This window comes from Leptodactylus fuscus, chromosome 3 (assembly GCF_031893055.1).
Source record: "Leptodactylus fuscus isolate aLepFus1 chromosome 3, aLepFus1.hap2, whole genome shotgun sequence".
NCBI classification, from domain to species: Eukaryota; Metazoa; Chordata; class Amphibia; order Anura; family Leptodactylidae; genus Leptodactylus; species Leptodactylus fuscus.
Genome location: NC_134267.1, coordinates 49523556 through 49540929, shown reverse-complemented (window position 1 = coordinate 49540929; position 17374 = coordinate 49523556). Strand labels below are relative to the sequence as shown.

Below are 17374 nucleotides of genomic sequence, written 5' to 3'. Positions count from 1 at the left end.
CAGTAGTTCAATTGACAAAGTGAACCTCATATATTGAGTTATTCCAAACAAAGTGAATGTTTTCAAGTTTTTCTTTCTGTTAATGTTGATGATATGGCTTACAGCCCAGGAAACCCAAAAGTCATTATCTCAGAAAATTAGAATATTATATAAGAACAACTGTAAATAAATTAGTAACACATAAATGTTGGCCAAATGAAAAGTCTGCCCAGTAAATGCCCTCAATACTTGGTGGGGGCTGCTTTTGCATGAATGACGGCATCAATGTGGCAATGTGGCATGGAGGTGATCAGTCTGTGGCACTGCAGAGGTGTTATGGAAGCCCAAGTTGTATGACAGCAGCCTTTAGCTCGTCTGCATTGTTGGGTCTGGGGTCTCTCATCTTCTTGACGATAACACTTAGGGTCCATTCACACGGAGGAAAATGGCGCTTTAAATGGCGCTGAATTTATCTATTTATACTTCAATGGGTGCCATCATTGACTGTGGAAACTTCACACTAGACCTCAAGCAGCTTGGATTGTGTACAGCGGCCTCTCCACTCTTCCTCCAGACCTTCCAAGTGAAATGCTAAATTTACTTTTATCCGAAAACACCTTTGGCCACTGAGCAACAGTCCATAAATTTTTCATGATATTCTTATTTATTGAGATGCGCTAGTAGTTTTCTCTGCCTGCTTTAATATAGTACACCTAAGCAAGACAACTCATACTGAACAAATACTAAATGTGTGCAATGAGTCCCACAAATACGGTGTCATTGGAACTTGAAAAATGGTGCATGAGATCTGAAATGTACTTTTTACTAACATTCACCTTTTCTATTATGAAGTATATTTAACGTGTTTCATAGAGTATGTATGTCATAGCATAAAGTGTCAGAGCATTGTTTCTCAACCTTTCCAAGACAAGTGCCTTCTAGCAACAAAATATTCCAACCAACATTACAGGGCACTGAGGGCAGCTTTACACTCAATCTCCTCTACGGATGCACAATAGGGCCAAGTGATGGTAATGGGGAGCAGCAGTGCTGTTTTTTCTCCTAAGGGTGCATTCACACGATGTAATGTGGCACGTAGATGCCGCGGGAACTTTTGCGGGCCGTATACTCTCCCATTGTTTTCAGTGGGAGCCGGGACCTTATACGCAGTGCTATTATGCGTCCGCCGCAAAATAGCGGCCTAAACCTGCAGGGCCTATCCTCTGGGGTAGATGTACCACAGGTTGAGAACCACTGGACCCTCCTCTACTGTATTTATCCCCATTTGAAAAACAAAAGTCCCGGTAGAATTGAAAAGAACACATGTATTCTGCCTCTTATTCTTCTATATACAACTCCTTATTCTGCTGTATTCTGCCTCTTATTCTTCTATATACAACTCCTTATTCTGCTGTATTCTGCCTCTTAATCTGCCACATACTACTCCTTATTATGCTGTACTCTCTTTCTTATATAACGCTATATTGCCTCTTATTCCACCATATACTGCCTCTTATTCTGCTGTATTCTGCATCTTTTTCACCATTGTGTTCTGCCTCTCACAGTGGTGCACCGCTTCTGCTTGCACATAAATTGGTGATAATGGACACTCCCATGGCTGCAGGACAAGGCTTCCTGCACAGACATTGCAGAAGCCCTCTGGGAAATGTAGTTCAATTCAGCAGGGGATCCATTATTAAGCATCACAATCTGGACTACATTTCCCAGAGCACCCAAATATGGGGCGCTAGCAAGAGCCAATAAGCACGCTCAAAGTCCTGATATGTTTACTCAAACAATTGCTGCCTACCTATGTGTTTTTTTTTCTGGGGACTCTGCAACCACCTGCTCATCCATCTGCCCACCTATCCTTGTGTCACTCTACTCCAACTTAACTTGAGTCCACCTGCAAAATCGCTCATCCGTCCATCTGTGTGTCCTCTCATCCACTCACCCTGCCTGACTACCTTGCCCAATCTTAAACTGTGTTTCACTCCATGTAATTTTGATTGAGAGAAAAGGGAAACTTCTGGTCTATCAGCGACCTCATCAGTGCTTTACATCGCTCAACGGTCATGACTACCCACCACCCTTCCCAGTGGTCTTCACATGACCCCAAATTTGGAAAACCTGGGTATAGAGTGTTACATAGAGTAGAATTGATATGTTCAATAGAGTATACGTAGAATCTAGAGTATGTAATAGTGTACATCATTATATACCATGTATACTTAGTATCATAGACTATAGACTATATTGAGTGTATACATGATAGTATAAAATGCTATACAGTATAGAATGTATATGTAATACCGTGTTTCCCCGAAAATAAGACAGTGTCTTATATTAAATTCTCTTCCAAAATATACGACCTGTCTTATTTTCGGGGGATGTCTTATGGAGCGGCTGGAGCGGAGGACAATCGGCAGTCATGCCGGCACTTTCTTAGCGGAGTGTCGGCATGACTGCCGGTTTAGGTGGTGCAAGAGGTGGTGGTGGTGGGGGAGGTATGCTAGTTACCTTCCCCATCTTCGTAGCAGCGCTGGTGCTGCTGTTGGTCACGGTGGCGGAAGTGGTGGGCGGGACTTAGCAGAGATTAGCGAGGCTTCCGGCAGTTGTGCCGGAGAGCCTCGCTTAGTGGGCATTGCAGCCGGCTGAACGCTGTGCTCCGTGTGCACAGGAAAGCTGGCTGCCTCCTCTGCTGTGATACCACTGTTCCGGCTGCTATGGAGTGAGCTGGGAGAGTGAACACCCCGCAGCATACGATGCTTTCCCAGCTCATCCTACAGCAGCAGGAACAGTGGTATCACAGCAGAGGCAGTAGCCGGCATACCTGTGCACACAGAACATCGTGCACAGTGTTCAGCTGGCTGCAGTGTTTTTTGGGGATGTCTTATTTTCGAGGGTGCCTTATATTAGACAATTTAACAAAACTTCCCCCATGCCTTACTTTCGGGGGATGTCTTATTTTGGGGGAAACAGGGTACTATAGCTTTCTATATAGTGTACATATAAATAGTATAGAGTGTTATATAGACTGTGTAGAGCGTTACATAGAGTACATACCTAATAGTGTAGCGTATATATACATAATACTAGAGTGTTATATACTGTGTATATGTAATAGTTTGTGTTTCTTGCTTTGTTAGAAGGGATTATTGATTCCTGCAGTGAAGAGTCGGATTCAGATGTATCAGATGTCCCCGAACTAGACTCTGATATCGAGCAGGAGACACAAATCAATTACGATCGCCAGGTCAGTACCAAAGGGCAAAGAAATGTGTAGTTTACAGGAGTTTGGGAATTTTCACATTGATGTGTACCAATCTGTGCATTGTTTCACAGTGGAATTGGCATGTCCAGAAATACAGATTTCATTGAAGTTTTTTTTGTTTTGTTTTTAGTTCTGCCATAATAAATATATAGAAGACTTAGTACATTGTATTAATGCGATGGCATTTGGTATTCCGTTTGGGGAATCTGCTTGGTGACCTCCGAAGGGAATACCGAACGCATTAAGAGGCGGTGAGCAGTGAAAGCACACGGACCCCATAGTCCAAGCAGACTCCTCGAACAGAATTCCGAACGCAGATGTGAACTGGGCCTAAGGATCACGCCAATGATTTTTTTGTTCTTCATCCATTGGGGCAGACATATGAAGAGCCAGTCCTCATATTCCCTGCATCGGTAGAAAGCGCACACCACATCATAGATCAGATGCGTCCTGCACTAGGCCACGTGCCTACTCTGAAATCTATGCCAGATTGTAGCAGTGTTTTGCAGAAAAAGGAACTAGCCTGGGTGCAGGTACTAGACATGGATGAAAACCCCAACAATAGCAGGTTTTTAGTCTGTGCGTAGCTAAAAAAAAAAAAAAAAGCTGGCTTGTCGCTTTAAGTTGGCAGTAATTGATGACCTTGTATTTTTTTTTATCACAGTTTATAAATTGTAATTCATTACAAGATGATACGCTGCCTCCTATAACTACTGGAAGAATCTAAACATTTCATTTTCTCAATGGTTTAGTAATTATTTAACACAAACTCATTTGTGTGAAGGACAAAAGAATAACTGTACCCGGAATAACAGAGACTTTCGATAATGACTTTTATTTTCTCTCCCCTGCCGGCACGTCATTCTTTATATATTCGGAGCCTGCGTCTGTATTTCTGGCAATAACTGATGGAAACATTCAGCATTTTAATTAGAGTGAAAGCTTAGTTTTCTTATACGCTGCAGAAAGCAGCCATTCATAACAGCGATGTCAGCCCTTTAATGTATGCGCTGCCTTAAACTGACAGCAAGATCGTACAGTGCGTACTAATGGAGTAATTGACTGCTTCCAAGCAGATGCTTACCTGGACTGGAACTGATGCTTTTTACTTTATTTTCAACAAATTTACTTCCCTGGAGTCTTCAGAATAAAAGACTGCTTTTGGCCGGCGCCCCACTGGACGTAACCGCCACAATTTTCCCGCGGTGGAAACGCTGCAGGAAAAATCGTGGCGTTTTACAGTGCAAGCAAAGGGGATGGGATTCATGCGAATCCCATCCCCACTTTGCAGAAAAGATCACTGCGCGGACACGCTGCGATTTGCAAAGCCGTTGCGGCTTTGCAAATCGCAGCATGTCAATTATCAACCACTTTTGGCCAACAGGCCAACTACCACATAAAAGACAACAAAATTATAAAAATATATAAATTTATTAGAAAGATACATAAATAAATCATAAATAAATTTTGAGGTAATAAATGCAACCAACATTGGATGCAATGACACACATAGTAATAGGCTTCTGTGAGGCAATATGCTTTCACATTTCAGTCAATACAATATTCAATGAAAAAATTTTTTTAGCCCCATGAAAATGGGTATCATTCCCTATATATAAATGTTTGAAGGTTATAGAACATTAGTGACTCTTACTAGAGAAACAGTGCATTTACACTTGATATTGTAGACATAAAAGAAGCATGTAAGCTGCAATGAACATTACCTGTATGTGTATCATGCATCAGAACGCGCCCCGACGCGCGTTTCACCACGCAAGTGGCTTCGTCAGGGGGAATTAGTTAATTCCCCCTGACGAAGCCACTTGCGTGGTGAAACGCGCGTCGGGGCGCGTTCTGATGCATGATACACATACAGGTAATGTTCATTGCAGCTTACATGCTTCTTTTATGTCTACAATATCAAGTGTAAATGCACTGTTTCTCTAGTAAGAGTCACTAATGTTCTATAACCTTCAAACATTTATATATAGGGAATGATACCCATTTTCATGGGGCTAAAAAAAATTTTTTCATTGAATATTGTATTGACTGAAATGTGAAAGCATATTGCCTCACAGAAGCCTATTACTATGTGTGTCATTGCATCCAATGTTGGTTGCATTTATTACCTCAAAATTTATTTATGATTTATTTATGTATCTTTCTAATAAATTTATATATTTTTATAATTTTGTTGTCTTTTATGTGGTAGTTGGCCTGTTGGCCAAAAGTGGTTGATTTTGATAGTACTACCCATTATTGCCCTATATTTTTTGTGTGACGTTAAGCATGTCAATTATATCTATGAAAAGGCCGGCGGCTTTCCCGTAGATATAATGTTAAGAGAAAGTCTGCAGAGGAAAACTCTGTGAACTTTCTCTTAAAAGCGCTGCGGAAAGAACCGCAATGCATTCACACAGCGGTTCTTCCCGCAGCGCTTTAGTGCTGCGGATACGGCCGTGGGGCCTTAGCCTTAGGATGAGGCCCCACGTACCGGGCTACAGCACAAAATCGCTGTGGAAAAACGCATCCCAGATTTTCCCAAAGCTCTTTGGGCAGAAAGTTCGCAGAGGTTTCCTCTGCGGACTTTCTACTTCTATTATACCTGTAGGAAAACCCCTGATATTCCCATAGGTATAATTGACATGCTGCAAATTCCAAAACCGCAATTCTGGAAATTGCAGCCTATTTTTACGTGATATGTAGATGGGATTTGGAAGAATCCCATCCATTTTGCAGTGACTGTAAAACGCAACATTTTTTTTCCACGGCATTTACGCCACATGGGGCCCCACCCTTAGTCTGCTTTATCATCTTTTATTTTAGAAGTTAAAAGGAACCTGTCGGGTCCAGTGGTTAAGTGTCATAAATAGTCCTACTGTAAGCCTGTCCATGCCTGCAGTGAAAAACAAACAAACCTTAAGATTGCATTCACACGGAGGAAAATTGCGCTGAGTTTGGTGTGGAATCTGCGTCAGATTCAGCGCAGAAACAAAAGCCTAGCAGAAAAAGGAACCCATTGAAGTCAAAGGGAGGCTTTTTTTCAGCACTGAATCTGATGCGGATTCCACACCAAATTCAGTGCCATTTTCCTCCGTGTGAATGCACCCTTAGGCGGAGGCCTGACGTTACGGAAGTGCAGCTTTTTTTTGTTGTGGTTTTCTATGCCAAAGCCAAGAATGTCTACAAAAGGAAAAGGAAATATATAGGAAGCTCTTATACTTCTCTCTTCTGCTCAATCCTCTCCTGGCTTTGGCTCCAAAAAACGCAACAAAATCTGCAACAAAAAAAAGCTGCGTTTCCGCAATGTGGGGCTTTACCCTTATACTTGCTTAGAGTCTCATTGGACTCATTTCTAGTGCTCCGGAAGTTTGGCGTCTGAAGCCTAAGTGTCCTGCTCCAGCATAAGTGGTTTAGTGTCCCAAATAAACTTGTCAGGTTCCCTTTTAAGCATAACGAAACAGCTTTCAATACAGAAGCAAGGGGAAGAGTGAAAAAATGCAGGATTTCACAGAAAGGAGACAAAAATCTGCTAATAAAGTATATTACAGATTTTTAATGACATAAATACTACCAGATAATCAAAAGTTGTCCGAAACCTTAGTTACGCTTTAACAGATTTTATTAGAGTCTTTCAACATATGAGACAACAGGCTCAAATTGGTAAAAAATTAATATACTTACTTACCTTAGTGGTCTTGTGTCACATCTTATCGTGAAGCAATGATGTCTGCACACTACAGCCTTGTGGCTATGGACCAGTCATTGACTGCTGTGGTTACTTCTTTATAGGATGACCTATAACCATGTCCCCCAAAGGGCTCTTTTAAAAGTTTCCAAAATTGAGTAGTATCGCTCCCTCATTTTCAGGTTTACAAAGAAGATCTACCTCAGCTCAAGCAGCAAAATAAAGAAAAGCAAAATTCATTGCCTTCCCTTAAACGAGAAAAAGCCCCAGAAGAAAGTCTGAAGTTAAAATTTGTACATGGGTAAGTTTGTTCCTGCGTTGTCATTGTGTGGTTTATAGTGTATCGTATTGTACATGTGACTTGGACCATAGCAGTGAAATTGTACATTTGGAACTTTGCAAAGCTAAATATTAAGGCTAAGGACCCACGTAGCGAGCCGCAGCCAAAAAACACTGTGCAAACGCATTGCATTTTTTTCTACAGCATTTTTCACAGAAAGTCTGCAGAATTTTCCTCTGTAGACTTTATGCTCCTATTATACCAATATGGGAAACGCCAGTGTTTCCGTAGGTATAGTTGACATGCTGCGATTTTCAAAAACGAAAGTGTGTTTAAAATTACGACATTTCCGATGCAGATTTTTTTCTTCAATGTGTGAATGGGATTAGCCAGAATCCTATACACTTTGCAGGCACTGTAAAATGCAGCATTTGCGCAATGTGGGACCCTGGCCTTATGGGGTTTCCCAGACCCAAATGGATTTTTCATATTGATGGCCTATATCCACAGGTTAAAGAGGTTGTCTGGACAGAAAAAAATATTTTTGAATTAAGTTTTTGGTTTTTTTTCACCTCCTCCAGGCTATATAGTTTAAAATAATTTCTGCAGCATGGGACCTTAGCCTTTGTCCGGGGCCCAATGGGTTGGAAAAATTGCTGAGTTTTACAGTAAGGGCTAGTTCACACGGAGTAAACACGCGCTTATTTTGGCAAAATACACGTGTAAAAATAAGACTCCCATTGACTTCAATGACATTTTACATGTGTATTTTGACGTGTATTTTGACGTGTTTTTTTTACATGTGTAAAAAAAATGTCATTGAAGTCAATGGGAGTCTTATTTTTACACGTGTATTTTGCCAAAATACACGAGCGTTTATTCCATGTGAACGGGCCTTAACTGCAAAGTGGATACAGTTTAAAACCACAGCGCGATTTCCAAAACCGACACGGTTTTGCAGGTTTGTTGCAGAAATTTCTGTGACTATTCATCTATTTGCTTACCACGACAGCAACCCCATTTGGATGCATGGAACTGATTTTCAGATGCAGAAATTTCTGCAATAAATCTGCTCCTTGACAATATCCTGTTATGGGATCCTTGTTACGGGATACCTTATGTATTGTGACAGACTGGCTCTGCTATTTCCTTATACATAAAATAAAGACAGCACTCGGTTAGAAGATAATATTAATGTATCATGTACTTCGGTGATGCAAGGATTTGGCTTGTAAAGCCTTTTTCAGGCATTGAAATGTTGCATCACTATAGTAAGTGATAATGTTTGTCCTGTCCCCATTTTAGTCAGCCCTCTGGAACATGAGCACCAATCTTCTGTTATCTTATGAGTTTGGCTGGGTTTCTTATCTCCAGAATGTAGCGGTATAACTTACTATGTCTGGCTAGAACATTGTACTACCTATTATATATTGGTAATATCTAGTATTGACTGTCGAGTTTCTTCTTTCTGCTCCAGGTACAGAGGCTATGACTGTAGGAACAACCTGTTCTACACTCAGACTGGTGAGGTGGTCTACCATGTGGCAGCAGTGGCAGTGGTATATAACAGGCTGCAGCATTCCCAAAGACTGTACCTGGGTCACGATGATGACATCCTCAGTCTGGCCATTCATCCGGTGAAAGATTATGTAGCAACTGGCCAGGTAAGAACATAGCTTCACCATGCCAATGTAAGGTATATACAATATTTTACCTTCTATTTTTCGTTTAATGGAGTCTGCCACCTTTGTCCAAGCAAATTCTGCTATCACCAATGAAGTGCAGAGCACATTACTTACATCTTTTATATGTCACTTTTGTAGATTTGGATTTTAGATTTGGATTTTTTTCCACATCGTTTTGCTACGTGGGTTCATAGCCTTAACTAGCAATTCCATGCAAATACCTTATTCTGTGTACCTAGGGTGTGACTGCATGTGTCAGAGAACCCATTTTCACCTGTGGTTGCCACCCAGCGTCACCTCCTAATATGAAGATTGATAGGTCCAATTTGCAGCTACCCCAGATGCTTGGGCATCTGCCATGTTCCTCAGGCTAGGTTCACATCTGAGCCCAGTATCCGTTCAGATATTCCATCCCTGAATACTCTTGAAAAATGCATATAGAAAAGTCCTGGGTGGACGGGTGGACCACATTATACTCTATGGACTCCGTGGGTTTCCATTTCCAAGCCTGGCTTGTCTGTCTTCAACCATACATGCATACTTAGAATTGACCATGTAAGTTTTTCTACATCTTTTTTTCCTATGTCTGGTACCTATTTTTTATATTTTTCCAATAAAAGTCAAGTTTTACTATAGACCTCTTGTGCTGAAGGAATATTTTTCTACTGGGTTCTTGCATTGTTCCACCCCAGCCGGGGGTGTATTTTTTCGTGCACTCTTGGTCTAGCTGATTCTCTTTAAGATTTATGGTGAGCTGTGGACTGTGTTTTTTCTTGTGCAACCCAAATACAAGGCCGGGTTCACACGGAGTATTTTGGCTCGTGATTTGGTACGTAGACGCCACGGGATCTTTTGCGGGCCGTATACACTCCCATTGTTTTCAATGGGAGCCGGTACTGTATACGCGGCGCTATTTTGCGGCCACCGCAAAATAGTGCCGCGTATACGGTACCAGCTCCCATTGAAAACAATGGGAGCATATATGGCCCGCAAAAGATCCCGTGGCGTCTACGTACCAAATCACAAGCCAAAATACTCCGTGTGAACCCGGCCCAAGCGTGAACCTAGCGTCGGTTTATTTTCTAACTATGATCACTATGCTATTAACCATCCCTACAACAGGATATACCGGTAAGTGATTTAGAAGAGATTTTGGCAGTGGTAGATTCCCTTTGTGTGACATATCCAGCACACCAATGTGATCCGTCCATTACCTTACAAGAAAGGTTTATTTTCTGCAGACTAGCACTTCACATGTCGAGTTTTATCCATATCAGCCAATGAGCGGTGACCCATCTATACTGTTTTGGTTACCAATTAGAATAATATGAGTATAGAGTGTTGTGTACATCATATGATGTATGGTGATTCTATACGTGACTAATATGGAACTGCAGCCCCCAGCCTTGGATAGCCTTGGGTTACCTTAACATACAATAATCCATTGTGGGAAGGAACTATAGAGATAGGGACACCTGTCCTACACATATAAATAATGCAACATTACATGGCAATGGCATGAAAGCAAAGACAAAAAACTCTTACTTGTAGGTAAAAACTGAAAAGGGACAGGTCCTTCACTTGAGACTTGCGTCTGAGCCCTGGGCACCGTAAACCAGTAACGTTACTGTACTGTAAAACAATGGACGTGAGAGCAGACTGTGACTGATGTGTCATCTCATCTGGGCTAAGCTATATGTTCTGTCTACAGTGCGGAGACTAAGCAAAAAAAATTGGTCTGTGATTTTATTTCCTTTTATCTTCACTCACAGTATTGAAATGGCCTAATTTCAGATTACGCCCAAAGGCACGGAAATACGCATCAATATGCCATACAAATGGGACATTCTGTATACAGCCTTGTGTAAAATATTTCCTAACATGAGAGAAATGTCTAATTACTTAAATCATCATGCTTCAGACAGTGAAATTGGTAAAGAGATTATAAAAAACTGCAATTTACTATTGGTGGTCACGAGTAGAGATGAGCGAGTAGTATTCGATCGAGTAGGTATTCGAAAGAATACTACGGTATTCAAAATACTCATTCGAATACTATTCGCTATTCGCAGTAAAGATTTGATTCAGAACCAGCATTGGCCGAATCAACGCTGGTTCTGCAGCAGGCTCGTCTTTGCTAGTCGGGAGAGCTGGCAGCTTGTGTTATGCGGGAGCTGACTTTTTCTCATAGGAATGCATTGACCAACGTTGATTGGCCGAATGCTATACAGTGTACAGTATCAATCAATCAACGCTGGTTCTGCCGGAGGTTCGTCTGTGAGGAGGCGTAGTCTAAGATCAGACCAAAATGGAGAATGCTGTGGTCCGATCTTAGACTCTGCCTCCTTAACAGACGAGCCTCCGGCAGAAGCAGCGTTGATTGGCTGAATGCTGTACACTGTATAGTATTCGACCAAACAACGCTGGTGAATGCATTCCTATGAGAAAAAGTCCGCTCCCGCGTAACTGCAATCTGCCAGCTCTCCCGACAGTGTATAGCATTTGGCCAATCAATGCTGGTTCTGCAGGATGAGTAAGGGCCAGTTCACATTAGCGCTTGCCTCCCGTCTGGAAGAAGTCCGCAGGAGGACCCCCCCATCCCCGCCCGAACGGAATATCAGCGCAACTGCAAGTACTGTGCAGTTAAAACGCACGGACCCCATAGACTATAATGGGGTCCATGTACTTTCCACATGGAACATGCAGACAGAAAAGTGGTTCACGATCTACTTTCCTGTCCGCATGACCTGTGCGGAGGCTGTGCAGAAAGCACACGGACCCCATTATACTCTATGGGGTCTGTGTGCTTTCACTGTACACCAATGCGTTCAGTAGTTCCCATGCAGACTCCCTGAACGGATTACCGACACAGATGTGAACCAGGCCTTAACCTGAACATTATGTTGTTGCTATTTGACTTATGCGTGCATATCAGCTGTTGATCAGCATGTTGGCCCCAGTCCGGTACTGGTATTTAGGATGTACCCATTGTGCAGAATTAGAATTTGATAATTTACATAAATCTGGGATTATGGGTTTGTAGTCATGTTCCTGTACAGGTTTTGATAATATTACATATTTAATTGTGATTTAGATTGGACGGGATGCCGCAATTCATGTGTGGGACACACAGACATTGAAGTGTTTATCATTGTTGAAAGGGCAACACCAAAGAGGGGTCTGCGCGTTGGATTTTTCAGGTACTGTATCATTTACTTCTGTAATATACAGAAAAGGACCTATCCAACCAACTTCTACAGAAGTATCAAATGGATAAAAGGATCCGCGCTTACCAACCGTAGTTCTTGTTGCATTCGTTTATTAAAGCCTCACACACAACGAGTTTCGAAACCGGAAGCTGGTTTCTTCTTCAGGTGCACAAAGGATGTCCTTTGTGCACCTGAAGAAGAAACCAGCTTCCGGTTTCGAAACGCGTTGTGTGTGAGGCTTTAATAAACGAATGCAACAAGAACTACGGTTGGTAAGCGCGGATCCTTTTATCCATTTGATACTTCTGTAGAAGTTGGTTGGATAGGTCCTTTTCTGTATAGTACCATGCATACGTGTTTTCACGGTTAAGATCTGCCAGCTACTAGCCATTTTGTCTATGAAGTGATATTTGAGTGCTGTGATCACTTCACAGCGCTTAAAGGTGATTATATGTTGAATAATATTTTGTGGAATCACTTTAAAAGGGTAATGCACAAGGTGCCGCGCGGTGCTCTCTCTTCTATTTTCTTGTATTTACTTCTGTAATTCGTATTAGTCTAAAGCTAGCCATAGGTATGATCTACCTTTTGTCCCAGCAACCACCTTGCCCGACAACCCCATACACACTTGGCTAAATTTAGCAGTGCATATGTTCTGCATAGGAGGGGGGAGAGAAAATGGGAATAAATTAAGTTGAAATCCAATTGCCTGATCCTTTTCTTCCCTAAAATCTGTACTGGGGTGGGGGGAAAATCAGATGGACCATATCAAAACAGCATTGGGGAAAAAAAACTGCATGTAGTTTTCATACTGTTTTTTTGTGAAGTTCCATTATTTTACAAGTAAACTACATTTATTCAACACATTTCAATTCTGGCGTGCAGAATTCAGGCACATCTTGCTTGTTTAAGACTGGCATACAGAACGCCAGTCTTAATCATTTTCCGTCATTGTTATTAGATGCTCCTCTGTGATCTGTACTCCATTATTTTACCTTTTCATGCAACAGCAGGCAAATTACAATGTTACAGCCCATTGAAATATATTGAGTTGCACATCGTGGTGAGGAAAAGACTACGGCCGTCATGTGGCGTTGCCGGTTGGCAGGAATTCACTGTGTATCCCAGCTTTATATCACATATATTACTAATTACATATACATGGTTAACCCCTAGAGATATTTCTGGTGAGAGATTACGCACCAGTGCTTGCCGTCATGTACAATAACTTCCCTAATGATAAGTCTTGTATCTTAAAGAAAGGCAGATACTATAATTAAGTAGATTATACGGTCCTGGCGTATATGATGGTTTACAGCTGTATACTGTGAGTCAGTGGCTCATGGAAGATCTAAATCTGGTGAAGTAAAAGTATTCTATATTCTGATGTACTGCGTCATACATTTTCTTGTTACACTTTACATCCTTATGAAACTGCTTGATCTATATGGTAATAGCTAGAGATGAGCGAACAGTGTTCTATCGAACTCATGTTCGATCGGATATTAGGCTGTTCGGCATGTTCGAATCGAATCGAACACCGCGTGGTAAAGTGCGCCATTACTCGATTCCCCTCCCACCTTCCCTGGCGCCTTTTTTGCTCCAATAACAGCGCTGGGTAGGTGGGACAGGAACTACGACACCGGTGACGTTGAAAAAAGTAGGCAAAACCCATTGGCTGCCGAAAACATGTGACCTCTAATTTAAAAGAACAGCGACGCCCAGCTTCGCGTCATTCTGAGCTTGCAATTCACCGAGGACGGAGGTTTCCGTCCAGCTAGCTAGGGCTTAGATTCTGGGTAGGCAGGGACAGGCTAGGATAGGAAGGAGAAGACAACCAACAGCTCTTGTAAGAGCTAAATTCCAGGGAGAAGCTTGTCAGTGTAACGTGGCACTGACGGGCTCAATCGCCGCAACCCAGCTTTCCCAGGATCCTGAATGGAATACACTGTCAGTGTATTCCCGTATACCCGATATATACCCCGATACCCGTTCCAACGGTGTGCCCCCCCACCTTCACCCCAGAAATACCCTGCAAGTCCCCTAGCAATAGAATTGGGGCTATATACACCCACAATTTTTACTACTGGTATACAGTGCCATTGTCTGACTGGGAATTCAAAGAATATATTGGGAATACAAATACCCTCATTTCTTGCTACTGCCATATAGTGCCAGTTTCTGACTGGTAATTCAAAGAATATATTGGGGTTACGTGCACCCACAATTTTTACTACTGGTATACAGTGCCATTGTCTGACTGGGAATTCAAAGAATATATTGGGAATACAAATACCCTCATTTCTTGCTACTGCCATATAGTGCCAGTGTCTGACTGGGAATTCAAAGAATATATTGGGGTTACGTGCACCCACAATTTTTACTACTGGTATACAGTGCCATTGTCTGACTGGGAATTCAAAGAGTATATTGGGAATACAAATACCCTCATTTCTTGCTACTGCCATATAGTGCCAGTTTCTGACTGGGAATTCAAAGAATATATTGGGGTTACGTGCACCCACAATTTTTACTACTGGTATACAGTGCCATTGTCTGACTGGGAATTCAAAGAATATATTGGGGTTATAAATACCCTCATTTCTTGCTACTGCCATATAGTGCCAGTTTCTGACTGGTAATTCAAAGAATATATTGGGGTTACGTGCACCCACAATTTTTACTACTGGTATACAGTGCCATTGTCTGACTGGGAATTCAAAGAGTATATTGGGAATACAAATACCCTCATTTCTTGCTACTGCCATATAGTGCCAGTGTCTGACTGGGAATTCAAAGAATATATTGGGGTTACGTGCACCCACAATTTTTACTACTGGTATACAGTGCCATTGTCTGACTGGGAATTCAAAGAGTATATTGGGAATACAAATACCCTCATTTCTTGCTACTGCCATATAGTGCCAGTTTCTGACTGGGAATTCAAAGAATATATTGGGGTTACGTGCACCCACAATTTTTACTACTGGTATACAGTGCCATTGTCTGACTGGGAATTCAAAGAGTATATTGGGAATACAAATACCCTCATTTCTTGCTACTGCCATATAGTGCCAGTTTCTGACTGGGAATTCAAAGAATATATTGGGGTTACGTGCACCCACAATTTTTACTACTGGTATACAGTGCCATTGTCTGACTGGGAATTCAAAGAATATATTGGGGTTATAAATACCCTCATTTCTTGCTACTGCCATATAGTGCCAGTTTCTGACTGGGAATTCAAAGAATATATTGGGGTTACGTGCACCCACAATTTTTACTACTGGTATACAGTGCCATTGTCTGACTGGGAATTCAAAGAATATATTGGGGTTATAAATACCCTCATTTCTTGCTACTGCCATATAGTGCCAGTTTCTGACTGGTAATTCAAAGAATATATTGGGGTTACGTGCACCCACAATTTTTACTACTGGTATACAGTGCCATTGTCTGACTGGGAATTCAAAGAGTATATTGGGAATACAAATACCCTCATTTCTTGCTACTGCCATATAGTGCCAGTGTCTGACTGGGAATTCAAAGAATATATTGGGGTTACGTGCACCCACAATTTTTACTACTGGTATACAGTGCCATTGTCTGACTGGGAATTCAAAGAATATATTGGGAATACAAATACCCTCATTTCTTGCTACTGCCATATAGTGCCAGTGTCTGACTGGGAATTCAAAGAATATATTGGGGTTACGTGCACCCACAATTTTTACTACTGGTATACAGTGCCATTGTCTGACTGGGAATTCAAAGAGTATATTGGGAATACAAATACCCTCATTTCTTGCTACTGCCATATAGTGCCAGTTTCTGACTGGGAATTCAAAGAATATATTGGGGTTACGTGCACCCACAATTTTTACTACTGGTATACAGTGCCATTGTCTGACTGGGAATTCAAAGAATATATTGGGGTTATAAATACCCTCATTTCTTGCTACTGCCATATAGTGCCAGTTTCTGACTGGTAATTCAAAGAATATATTGGGGTTACGTGCACCCACAATTTTTACTACTGGTATACAGTGCCATTGTCTGACTGGGAATTCAAAGAGTATATTGGGAATACAAATACCCTCATTTCTTGCTACTGCCATATAGTGCCAGTGTCTGACTGGGAATTCAAAGAATATATTGGGGTTACGTGCACCCACAATTTTTACTACTGGTATACAGTGCCATTGTCTGACTGGGAATTCAAAGAGTATATTGGGAATACAAATACCCTCATTTCTTGCTACTGCCATATAGTGCCAGTTTCTGACTGGGAATTCAAAGAATATATTGGGGTTACGTGCACCCACAATTTTTACTACTGGTATACAGTGCCATTGTCTGACTGGGAATTCAAAGAATATATTGGGGTTATAAATACCCTCATTTCTTGCTACTGCCATATAGTGCCAGTTTCTGACTGGTAATTCAAAGAATATATTGGGGTTACGTGCACCCACAATTTTTACTACTGGTATACAGTGCCATTGTCTGACTGGGAATTCAAAGAGTATATTGGGAATACAAATACCCTCATTTCTTGCTACTGCCATATAGTGCCAGTTTCTGACTGGGAATTCAAAGAATATATTGGGGTTACGTGCACCCACAATTTTTACTACTGGTATACAGTGCCAATTTCTAACTAGGAATTCAAAATGCGCAAGGCTCCCGGAAAGGGACGTGGACGAGGCCGTGGGCGAGGTCGGGGGAATGGTTCTGGGGAGCAAGGTAGCAGTGAAGCCACAGGGCGTCCCGTGCCTACTCCTGTGGGGCAGCAAGCATTGCGCCACTCCACAGTGCCAGGGTTGCTTGCCACATTAACTAAACTGCAGGGTACAAACCTTAGTAGGCCCGAGAACCAGGAACAGGTCTTGCAATGGCTGTCAGAGAACGCTTACAGCACATTGTCCAGCAGCCAGTCAGACTCTGCCTCCTCTCCTCCTATTACCCAACAGTCTTGTCTTCCTTCCTCCCAAAATTCCGAAGCTTTACAGAACAATAACCCAAACTGTCCCTGCTCCCCAGAGCTGTTCTCCGCTCCTTTCATTGTCCCTCAACCTGCCTCTCCACGTCACGATTCCACGAACCTAACAGAGGAGCATCTGTATCCAGATGCTCAAACACTAGAGTCTCCTCCATCTCCGTTCGATTTGGTGGTGGATGACCAGCAACCCACCCTCATCGACGATGATGTGACGCAGTTGCCGTCAGGGCATCCAGTTGACCGGCGCATTGTGCGGG

At 42.0% G+C, this 17374-nt stretch overlaps 1 protein-coding gene across 4 annotated transcripts in view; it reads left to right on the top strand.

Annotated features, from left to right (window-relative positions):
- The window catches only part of EML6 (EMAP like 6), a 136582-nt gene that overhangs the window by 47748 nt on the left and 71460 nt on the right, over positions 1 to 17374 (top strand). For all 4 annotated transcript variants that reach the window (XM_075267529.1, XM_075267528.1, XM_075267531.1 and 1 more), the window contains exons 12-15: positions 3129 to 3235; positions 7124 to 7242; positions 8699 to 8885; positions 12001 to 12106. In XM_075267529.1, the coding sequence (XP_075123630.1) occupies positions 3129 to 3235; positions 7124 to 7242; positions 8699 to 8885; positions 12001 to 12106 (519 nt within the window). The remainder of the gene's footprint in view (positions 1 to 3128; positions 3236 to 7123; positions 7243 to 8698; positions 8886 to 12000; positions 12107 to 17374) is intronic.